Source organism: Silene latifolia, chromosome 6, assembly GCF_048544455.1.
Source record: "Silene latifolia isolate original U9 population chromosome 6, ASM4854445v1, whole genome shotgun sequence".
NCBI classification, from domain to species: Eukaryota; Viridiplantae; Streptophyta; class Magnoliopsida; order Caryophyllales; family Caryophyllaceae; genus Silene; species Silene latifolia.
In genome coordinates this window covers 123,448,379-123,459,789 of record NC_133531.1, presented here as the reverse complement: position 1 = coordinate 123,459,789, position 11,411 = coordinate 123,448,379, and the positions used below count along the sequence as shown (strand labels likewise).

Genomic DNA, 11,411 nt, shown 5'->3' with positions numbered 1-11,411 from the left:
TACCAAGTATTCACTGAACTTTACAAAGATTAAAGATTTCATTTATTTCATTCGACATCCCTTAATCTCATCCCCTTAACCATGATGGCATATGCTATAATAAGAAACGTAATTACCACTCTTTGTTTTTTCAAAATCACATAATTTTTTGTATCAAGGTTAGCATTAGTAAAAAATATTTCCTAAAATGCATATGTAGTCTTATTGCTCATAGAGGCTTTGTGTTTTTTTCTTTCTTATGGTGGTAGGCAAAGTTAAGTTACCTATATGAAAAATATGATGAAATAATAATCATAATAGATTCAAACATAATTTCTAGTATAAAGGAGAACTATAAACAACGCTAATATAAAATACTCTCGTCCTCGGAAAATTATATATCTCATATTAAAGTTTGAAAAATTGTGATAGAGATGATTTTATTATGAGTAGGAATGGTACAGAGTATATTATATGTTTATACATACGTGAAATTAGGGCAAGCGAAATCCTATAGTAATCTATCTATAGGCCATATTCGTAAGACTAAACTCAACCACCTCGATATATATTTACTTATTAAGTCCTCTAACATCAGTGTAATCACTCCAATATCCCATCCGCCTAAAAATCACAATTTCTAAATTTTGCAAATCACTTGAAAGCTAAAAGATACAATTTTAAAAGGAAAAAAAAACTAAGGATTTCAAACAAACCCTGCTATTAAGAATCTCGTCAACAAAGAATTCAACCTAAAATTGAAAAGAGAAAGGCTATGACGGGTTATATGATAAGTGAGGTAGCAACTTGGGGAGCTACACAAGACTCTGCAATCTAAAAATCGGTGGCTGGCCAGAGTGTCGGTCTTACAAAACCGTAATTCAAATTCCAATATCGATACCTTTTTTGCGCAACCTGGATTTACAACTCCAACCAAATTAAATCGACAAATAAACCATCAAAATTATAAAATAAACCAAATAAAGCAACATTAAAATAAACCATCGGAACTATAATTAGTACTCTGTAGTCCGTAGTAGCGTAGTACAACGTTTGAACCAAATACAGAGTATAAGAGCAAGTCCAATGGTAAGCTAGTTCCTAGTAGCTTACCTTTAACACATCACATTTTAAGCTAAAAAATTTTTGAACTAGTAATGTATTCCAATGGTTTTGCTTAATTTTACACTAGCTAAATTAGACCCACATTTTAAGATACTAAATTTCTATTGGTTGTTTCACATGGTTATCGTTTATTATGTTAGATTTGAATTTGCATGATTAGATCTATGTTTGGAATTACTTAGATCTGTTTTTTAACATGTTAGTTTGTTTAAAGATGAAATCTTTATTTAATATAACATGCTTTTGTGATTTGATTAAATTAATTTACGGCTTGTAAAGTTGTAATGTTTAATTGTCAATTCATGTTTTATTGATTAAATAATGAAATTATTTAGTTTATTTCACATGTTGGCATGAATCACATGATATGTATGAATGCGATGTCAAGTTGTTTAATCTAATTTTCGCATGTTTGTATGATTTAGTTTTAATCATGATTTCGTATTGTTTATGTTTAATTGGATTAATTATGAAATAATTTGATTCAATTTGAATATAATTAATTCTAATCTTAGAAAATTGGTTGAATGTTGTATTTTCATGTTTTAGAATTCATGGATTTATTTGTTATTTTTTGCAATTAATTTGAATCGTTAGAATGACAATCGGAATTAAATTGCGAAATATGTTCAAAACCCGTACAGAGCCCGGGTCTGATCAGGCCAGAGGAGGTCACCTGATCCGTGCATTTGCACGGGTCTGCTTGTTTTGTGTTTATTGCTTCTTATTTGTTCTAATTCAATTGTTTTAGTAGCAATTTCGATTCTAAAAATTATGCAATTAATTTCAAAATGTGTAGTTTATTTCAAGTTCAATTATTATGTAGTTACATTGAATTGTTTACGTTTGGATTAAGTCACATGTTTATTCTTGTTTGTTTACGGTTTTATTGCAATTGTTATTGTGATCTAACCCATGTTTGTTGTAGCGCCGCTAGAGTAAAAAGTTTCTTTCTCTCTTCTTTGTTTGTTTATTTATGCTAGAATAGCTTAATGAACTCGCATGTTTAATTTAAATCACTTGACGAAGTTATGTGCGTTTAAACCATTAGAATTGATTGTCACATGTTAAGGTTTAATATGAATGGATGCATACGACAAATACTAATTTAATTAATATTGGTTATTTTTGACTTAGTAGAGGCCGTTGTTTACAACGGGCGGGGTTGGGTGTTTGAGTAAGCTTGCCAACACGTACCCACGCACGGACCCTTTTCTCTAAGGTTTCTGAGTTTTCCTTAAAAACTCGATAGCGACTGCAGGTGTTTGAAAAACCCCATGGATGATCAAATTCCCACATCCACATACATGATTCAATATATATATGTGTGTGTGTGTGTGTGTGTGTGTGTGTGTGTGTGTGTGTGTGTGTGTGTGTGTGTGTGTGTGTGTGTGTGTGTGTGTGTGTGTGTGTGTGTGTGTGTGTGTGTGTGTGTGTGTGTGTGTGTGTGTGTGTGTGTGTGTATGTATGTATGTATGTATGTACCCTTACCCTTCACCAAAAAAAAAGGAATATCATACTATTCAGTCTCTCACAACTTAATTGACATTAGTAGATACGGTAGTGGATTTATCATTAGCCTAAAAATAGAGTGAGGAGTCCTATATATTAGGGAGATATGCGCATTGATGGGGTGACTCATTTGATGAAAGAGGCATACAGAGAGGTAAAAAAATGTCCATTACGGATGTTCTAAAGGGATTTGGGTTTTTTTTTTCTTCCAAGAGGTGTAAAAATCATGATTGGATTTCGGTCATCAACTTCTAAAGGGATTTGGGTTTTTTTTTCTTCCAAGAGGTGTCAAGAGTTTGAAAAACCGACTAGTTTTTTTTTTTTTTTTTATGATTATGAGGGGGTTGAATACTTGAATCCCCCACGGGCCCATGTATTTCCGCACCACCACATGGACCATGTAAGCCACCCCCTTCGGGGGCTGCAGTGGCCAAGTGATCATCGTCCCAGCTGGTAGTCGAACCCGGGACCTCTCAACTCCTGCATTTCTGCAAGTTTCAAGGTTTAACTCGACTACCACTGTACTAACACCACTTGGTTAATAACGGACTAGTTATTGTAGTTTGATTAAATTAAATGATAATCCCTCCTACCTATTCTAAACTACCTCTCATTATTTGCATAAAGATTAAGAAATTAAAATAATATAGCATTGCGAGTTTTTGTAATAGAGTGAAGTAAGAAAAATTAAGATATTACAATAAAATATTTCATAAAACAATATTTTATTTACTGAAGGTGGAATGGGTATTTCGAAATTGATATATCTTTTCCTCTTTTCTTATGAAACTAGGTGGAATGTCTGTACGATGTACGGGCGCTAGTAACATGCAATGAATTTCCAATGCATCTTCTTATAGTGTTTTATTGAATATTCATTGTAAAATGTTAATCAACTATTCTGGTCTACTGAAAACTGCTACACCTCTGCTCCAACCGTGATGTGCTATGAATCTGGTCTATTGAACAATGTTTATTCGAATTTGATAATTTTATACTCCGTCTGTCCCAATCATTTGTTTATCTATTTCATTTTAAGGTGTCTCATAGATAAGTTGTTATAACTATTGGATTTGTTATTTTACTATAAAATATTATCACTATTCTTTCGCAAAAACTTAATGTTTCTTGATGAGATAATACCCTCCATCCCAGTCAATTGTTTGCCTATTTCATTATATTTTATGTTGCCTTAGTTAATTGTTTACATTTTAATTTTAGGAATGTCTTTAATGAGTAACGTGATCCTCCACACTCAATTCAGTTAACTTATCATCTAGTAACTGGTCGTGTCCCATATCCTTATCTTTATGCCAAATGTAATACTAATATTTAGGAACATTTGTTAAAATCAGTACTTGAAGCATTATGAGTAAATTATACTTCCTCCATTCAACTCCACTCTACCATATTTCCTTTTTCATCCATTCAACTCCACTCTACCACTTTCCATAAAAAGCAAGTAAAATGACCCTTTTATCCTCATGACAAACAATTATTTACACAAAATGCCACTAGTTGGCCCACATAATTACTCACTTTATGCACAAATTAATCATCCATCTCATTTCCCATTGTACTTTTATTACTACTTTATTATTTTCTTAACATTTGTGCAAATTGTACTATGGTAGATTGGAGTTGAATGGAGGAAGTATGTAGTAAAACTTATGCAGTTATGTTGGCCTGGTATATTTTGTTCTAATATATAGTCATGAACTTATGATTCATATATGGTACTACGGAAGGAAAAAGACAATAATTAGTTGAATTACATGCTTAATATTTAGGATTATTTCATAGGAATAATCCATCCTATGAGTGCCCTCCAAATATCACTCCATCCTATCGGTAATTTCTATTAAATCCATTCTATCCACCATTCTTCCCATAACATTCTAGGAAAACGGGCAACCTGAACATGTCACCTTGTTATTTTCAGGTTAAAAGCAACGAACACTATACAGTACTCCGTAACACCTCAATCAAACCCATAGAAAGTAGAAACCATATTCGGCCACCTCATTGCCACCGCCATATCCCAAAGCCACCATCACTATCCTAGCTTCACTTTTATACTAACCACGCCATATTAACTTGCACACACATCAAACCGTATAAAATATCTCATCCATCATCAGCAGTTTTCAATTTTCATCAAACAAACATCATCATTTACGCCACCAGTCACGTCCACCAGTGAGCCTCCGTCGACCTCACCCTCATCGCGTTCTTAAGATGTTGTCGCCTTGAACCACCGTACGTGCTTTCCACCATCAGTAGTAATAGTTTCTGAAAACCTAGATCCCCAATTCAATTTAGGGGTAAATTTTAATTTAGGTTTGGGTGGTTGTGGGGTAGTGGTGTTAATTTGTAATCAATCTTTATTCTTTAACACTTTTTAGCAAGTAATGATCCCTAGTTGAGGATTTTGGGGCCGACGAAGAAGGTGACATTGGGATTCATAAGAGGAGTGTTGTCGGGTTAAGTAGGTATCAAATCGAATCTCAAATGACGACACAAATGGAGTATGGTGATGATGATGGTTGTAGGAAATGGCAACAAAAGTAGAAGGGGCGGTAATTGATTTGGTAGAATTGAATTTTGGTGTATAGTGATGAATAATCAGGAGAAAAGAAAAAAGAGAACAGAGAAGTTGAAGAAAATAATAAAAGAAATAAAATTAGTCGAAAAATAATCCTTAAATAAGGAGGAGAGAGATGGCTACCTAAGATAACAGGTCATAATTTTAACTAAGTTTGGTATGGGAAGAAGGGTGGATAAGATGGATTTAATTGGAATTACTGATAGGATGGAGTGATATTTGCAGGGCACCCATAGGATGAATTATTCCTATGAAATAATCCTAATATTTATACTAATATATGATTGTTTTGTAGTTTAGGTAAGATAGCTTATAGATTCTACATTTCTACTATAAATTTTTCGTAGCTAACAATTACGAATATATAATACTGCAATTGTGTTTTACTTCTATTAGCTAGAACTATACATCTGTTTGGTTTGTTTGGCTTATTCCCAGGGTTTAAGAGTTTCGTGATCACTTTTTCTTTTTGTCGCCCCAAAATTGCTAATATCGCCCGAGTAAAAGACGAAATTACCCTTTTTTAAGTCTCTTTCCATTTATTCCGATCCCCTTCATCTCCATCTTTAACTGTATCATCATTCATTCATGTTTATCTAATATAATCAAAAACAACATTTCAAAGGGAACGATTTCTTTTTTTAATATTGCACTCATTTAGTGTAGTTATTATAATTAGTGATTTAGTCTCTTTAGTGTAGCTTTTTTCTCTCTTTGTGAGAGCACGTTGTTTTTTATCAAAAATTAAAAATCAATAACCAAAAAAAAATCTTTGCATCTTCCTTGCATGCTTATTGGGTCTTTGAAGAACCCTAACTTTGCTCTGACAATCTATCACCTAAAAGGGATTTAATATCCCAAAAATCTATCCCTAATCTTCTATAATCATTTCATCTCCAGCATTTTAATTGGTGTATGTTGTGTTTACCAATTAGAATTCTATTAAAAAATAAAACCCTAAATCTTCCGTCTTCAACTATTGGGTATTGCAGAACCCAATCGTTTCTCTGACAAGTTTAGTCTTATTCAATAGGATTTTATTTCATAAATCTATCTTTATTATTTGCAATCATTGTATTCAGTCTGCATTTATTGGCGTTTACGGTTCCTTGAGCTGTTTTTACAAGTTAATCCAATCAACCGTCGAAGCTTCTGTAGGGATTGGGGGAACTGAAACGTTAATCAATCACTTGGCATGAAATAGGATTTGGGTGTACTTATTTAAGCAGTTAAGGATGGAGAAGTTTTCTCCATCAAAATTTAAAACATCATCTCCTTCTTTTCACTACAATAAAAATAAAAATAATCAATACTCTGACAAAGTAAACTCATCTGCTCCAATGGAGTTTGAAGCACAATTTGGTCGTTTGGAAGTGAAGGGCAGGGTGCGGCTGATGTTCATCAAAATATCTATCATCATCAAAACTATCATCAGCCTCATCCTAATGCAGACTTTAATCCAATGAACCCCTTGCATGCGAATCTTTGGAGGTTCCTAAGGTCTGGGAGGGGGAGGGTTATTAATTTGGATCCTGCTGAGTTGGGAAGATCAAGGGAATTCTGGGGGAATTGTTGTTTAGGTTTTCTTGTGGATTATAGGCTTTTTGATGATAATCTGATTAATGATATGATTACGAAAAAATTGGAGTACTTATGGTAGGATAACTGTGTTCCGGATGGGGGAGATTTATGTGTTACACTGTGAGAGTGTCTCTGATCTTGAGGGGTTGCTGGCTAGGTGTACAGTAACCTTTGATGGAGCCTTAATGGTGCTTGCTAAATGGTACCCTGACACAGTTCCTAGAACTGTCCGATTTCCGTATGTTGAGTTATGGGTTAGGGTTTGTGGGTTGCCCTTTGAATGTTTGAATCTGCATGTGGCACATGTAGCGGGGAAACTATTAAGTCATCACTATCAAGTGGAACCTTTTGAAATTTTGCCTAGGAATGACTATCTTAGGTTGAGGGTGTGTCTAAAACTTAATGAACCTTTAATGCCGGGTTTTTCTTAGTAATGGATGATGGGCATCTACTGTGGGTGCAGTTTAAATATGAGGAAGTATTCAAATATTGCATTAGATGTGGTAATATAGGGCATAAGGGTTCGCAGTGTAGGGAGAATATGATGACTGTGGTGTCGTCTGTTAATGGAATGCTAGATAGAACAGTTGAGCGAGGTTTTGTGGTCTTTGAAGCGCAAAGCAATCACACCATGTTTAATATGGACTTGAGAGCCACTCCGTCTAATACTAGATATATTTCGTCTAGGCTGCATCTAGGGGATATACGACTTGCTACTGAAAACCAAGGGCGTAATGCAAGAGAAAGGGCGGTGAACTTTGATTTGGAAATCACTCCTGGTGGTCGAGTGTTGCCTGGGATGAGCTTTGCAGTGACTGCACAGCCGTTTACAGGTCCAGTGGTGTTTCAGGTGGGACATGGTGTAGTTCATTTGGGGTAGGAGGGGGGTAGTCATTACCAGGGAGGAAATGCGCAACAACCTGACAATACACAGGGTCAGGATCAAGATTAAGATGTGACAATGGGAGAAGGAGGTGGGGGTCATGTGAATGAGGCCCAACAGTCTGCTGGGGTGGATGGGTTGCTTGTGCGTGGTTTAAATGCTGGTCATATGGAAGTGGGAGAAGGGAGTGGGGGTGAGCAGGGTCAACAAGGAGGATGACTTGCGGTAGATGGTTGGTTGGTAGGGGAAGGGAGCAATGCTAATGCTAATCAGAAAGTTTATTTTAGTGCTGGTGAGGATTTTGAGGGCCTTGGGGAACAAAATGCTGGTGTTTAGGGCTTTCTGAAACACGTTCAGGCAACTGATCCATATGTTGTGTTCTTTAGGCATGGCCGTCATAGGAAGGAATTGGATCGTGATTTGCGTCTCCAAGAAGCTATTCTGAATCGTGTGGAGAGTGATGTTGAATAGGCTAGAGTGATTGATGATAATCGTGGTTACAATCAAACCTTTGATCCCCCACCGGGTGGGATTCCAATTACTTATCATTATATGGAGGTAGTGATTGGTGAGAATAATGAGCCTGCTGGGGATGAGGGTGATCATATGGTGCCTGATATGGTTGGGAATTATCCAAATAATGATATTGTTATAAGTTCTGACTCGGAAGTGGAGCCTGCTGAGGGGGAGGGGGATTCTGATTCCTATCCGAGCAGTTAGATGGTTCACCCTGGTGATGTGGGGACTCATTCTAATGAATCCTCGATTTTTCACCATAGCTCTGCTATTAATTTGATGTCTAGCTCTGAGGATATGGCTGAGGTTACTGGGAATGAGGTTAATACTGAGTTGTGTTTGAATGGCTTGTCTCAGACTGTAGAGGGAGGAGAGACTACTGAAGCTGCTGATGTTCAAGGGAGAGGGAAGGAAGTGGTTCTTTCTGTTGCTCCTGCTGCTATTATTTGCAAGGATAAAGAGTTAGAGGCTGGGTCAGCTTCGATTAAGCCATTGCAAGAGCTCTGGCGTGAGGTGACAGGTGAGATGATGACTGGTGGTAATGAGAAAGTGGGTCAGATTTCAAGGCTGGATGCTGGTGAGGGTTCTGGCTTAGGGAAGTCTAAACTTTTTGATTTTCCTTCTTATGGGACACCTTCTGCTAAGCTTATTGCTATGATGGATAATGGTAAGTCAGCTGGAAGCATTTCTGATGGGTTTATAGGACTGGCAGATTGCTATCACCAGTCTGTTTTTGAAAAGGAGCACAGAGATGCTATTGTTACTGCTCGGAAAAGAAAATGGTGCTCTCAGGTTGATGACAGTTTGGTTCCAGATGATGCTATGAAATCAATTGGTAATGCTAAGGAATATCTTTGTCAGTTGGCCAAGAAGAGGTATGTTGGTGAGGGTCTGGCGGCTTCACAATCAGTAGGTGGTGGGGGATTCCGAGCAGTTGTGTCTGATATGGAGGTTGAAGTTTCTACTGATTCTTCTTTTGCTAGCAACGATAGCGGTTTTGCGGAGGTTGGACCCCTCAAAAATTAGGGCGTTATTAAGTAATAAGTATTATGATTTCGTCTTTTTAATTGAAACTAAATGTAATGTATGTAGTATTAGTCCCTTGTTTAGGCCTTTTGGTTTTTTTAATAATGTTGGCATAGATGCCAATGGTAGTTTGGGGGGACTTTGGGTAGGATGGAGGACGGAGGCTAAGATGGGCCATATTTTGACGTGTAACAACTTCATCGTTTTATTAGTACAGAAATGTAATGGGCGTTTATGGTACTTGGTGCTTTTTTATGGTGCTCCATCCGTTCAATTACGAAGTTCAGTTCTAGACGAGTTGGAAGAATGCATATCAACGCTTGTACATCCATTTCTAATTATGGGAAATTTTAACCAAGTCGAGTTTGGAAGTGATAAACTTAGTATGAACCCAAGACCAATTACTGGGGCAATTGATTTCAACATTTTGAGAATTCATAATCAGTTGGTGGATATACCATTCAAAGGACCGCGCTATACTTGGTGTAACAATCGTGAAGGTCCGAAGCGTGTGTATGAAAGAATTGATAGGGCACTTGGTTCAAAGGAATGGTTTACGGTTTTTCCGGATACGGGAATTAAACACTACCCTATCCAAATTTCGGACCATGCACCGATTGAACTGGACTTGAATCTTACAAAGAATATAAGTAAAAAGCCTTATAAACTTGACGCATGGGTTTTCTCGTATGAGGAGTGTATTTGCATCACTAAGGATGTTTGGAGGTTGCGGGTACGGGGGTCTCCAGCCTTTCAAGTAGCTAGAAAGCTTTCGGGAGTACGTCATCATATACACCGATGGGCGTTAGATAAGCGCCTCGAATGGAGAGAAAAATGGGATGAGTTTGATCTAGAATTGGAAAAGGGAATGGATGCTGCGATTAGTGATGGGAATGATGCCCTTTACACGACAGTGAACGACGGGGTACGCGAGTTCTCAAAAGCAGCTGCGGTTTTTTGGAGGCAAAGGGCGAAGCTGAAATGGATGATTGACGGGATACTTGTACTAAATACTTCTTCAATTGGGTAAAAGGAAGAGCGGGTCGTAATTTCATCTTAGGAGTAAAGGATGGTAGCGGGAGTTGGGTTTATGATCCGGAAAGTGTTGGAAATCTGTTTTATGAATCGTTCTTCTCCTTATATAACCCGATTATTAGTGATGATGAAGACACTAGGGCACAGTTAATGGATGAGGTTTTACGAGGGTTTAATAAGACGGTTAGTAGTGATGATTGTGATGCATTAAATCGGCCTTTTACGACTCATGAGGTGCGAACTGCCGTCTTCCAAATGGGTGTGCTTAAATCACCGGGCCCTGATAGAGTACCGGCTATCTTCTATCAGAAGTGTTGGTATTTTATTAAAAAGGATGTGACAACCGTTGTTTTGTCTATTCTAAACTCGGGGATGGTTCTTACGGAACATAATAGGACGTTTATTACTTTGATTCCCAAATGTGATAATCCGGAGAGGGTTGGGGAGTACCTCCCCATAAGCTTTTGTAATGTTTTCATGCGTATTGTTTCAAAGTGTATCACAAATAGGATGGCAAAGGTGATGGGTTATCTCGTTGGGGAATTCCAAAATGCTTTTATTCCGGGAAGACAAATTTCTAACAACATTCTGTTGGTACATGAAGCTATTCATAAAATTAACTCACACAAGAAGGGGAAGTATGGGCGATTTGCTTTTAAGGCGGATATGAGTAAGGCCTATGATCGAGTGAGCTGGGATTTTTTGCGAGCTGTTCTTTATAAACTAGGATTACCCGAACGTTTAGTCACTCTTATTATGAACTGTGTCATGACGTTCTCATATCAGGTTTTGTTTAATGGTGCTCCACTAAAGTTATTCCAACCGAAATGTGGTCTAAGGCAAGGTGACCCGCTATCACCATATCTTTTTGTCTTATGTATGGAGGCTCTTTCATGTAATTTACTACAAGCACAAGGTGATAGCTCTTTGAAAGGAATTAGTTTATGTCGTGGGGAGGACGCGTTGTCTCATTTGTCCTTTGCGGATGATGCGGTTTTCTTCTATAATTCAATGAAGACTTTAAGAGTTATTTTGAAGAAGTATTGTAAAGTTTCGGGTCAGGTTAAGAATTAAGATAAATCTGGAATTCTATTTAGTCCAAGCACTACTCTTGCGAAGGCACGTTGTGGATTGCGTACCTTAAAAGTA

The 11,411-nt window shown here is 37.1% G+C and overlaps 1 protein-coding gene across 1 annotated transcript; it reads left to right on the top strand.

The window, feature by feature from the left end:
* The first annotated feature begins 9,396 nt into the window (after positions 1–9,396).
* Positions 9,397–10,257, top strand: LOC141588599 (uncharacterized). Its single transcript, XM_074410032.1, has one exon. The coding sequence runs from the start codon at positions 9,397–9,399 to the stop codon at positions 10,255–10,257; it is 861 nt and encodes a 286-aa protein (XP_074266133.1).
* Positions 10,258–11,411: the final 1,154 nt, after the last annotated feature.

Bases quoted from the DNA above. Each gene is read 5' to 3' on its own strand.
- LOC141588599 (XM_074410032.1), top strand. From the start codon at position 9,397: ATGGGCCATATTTTGACGTGTAACAACTTCATCGTTTTATTAGTACAG.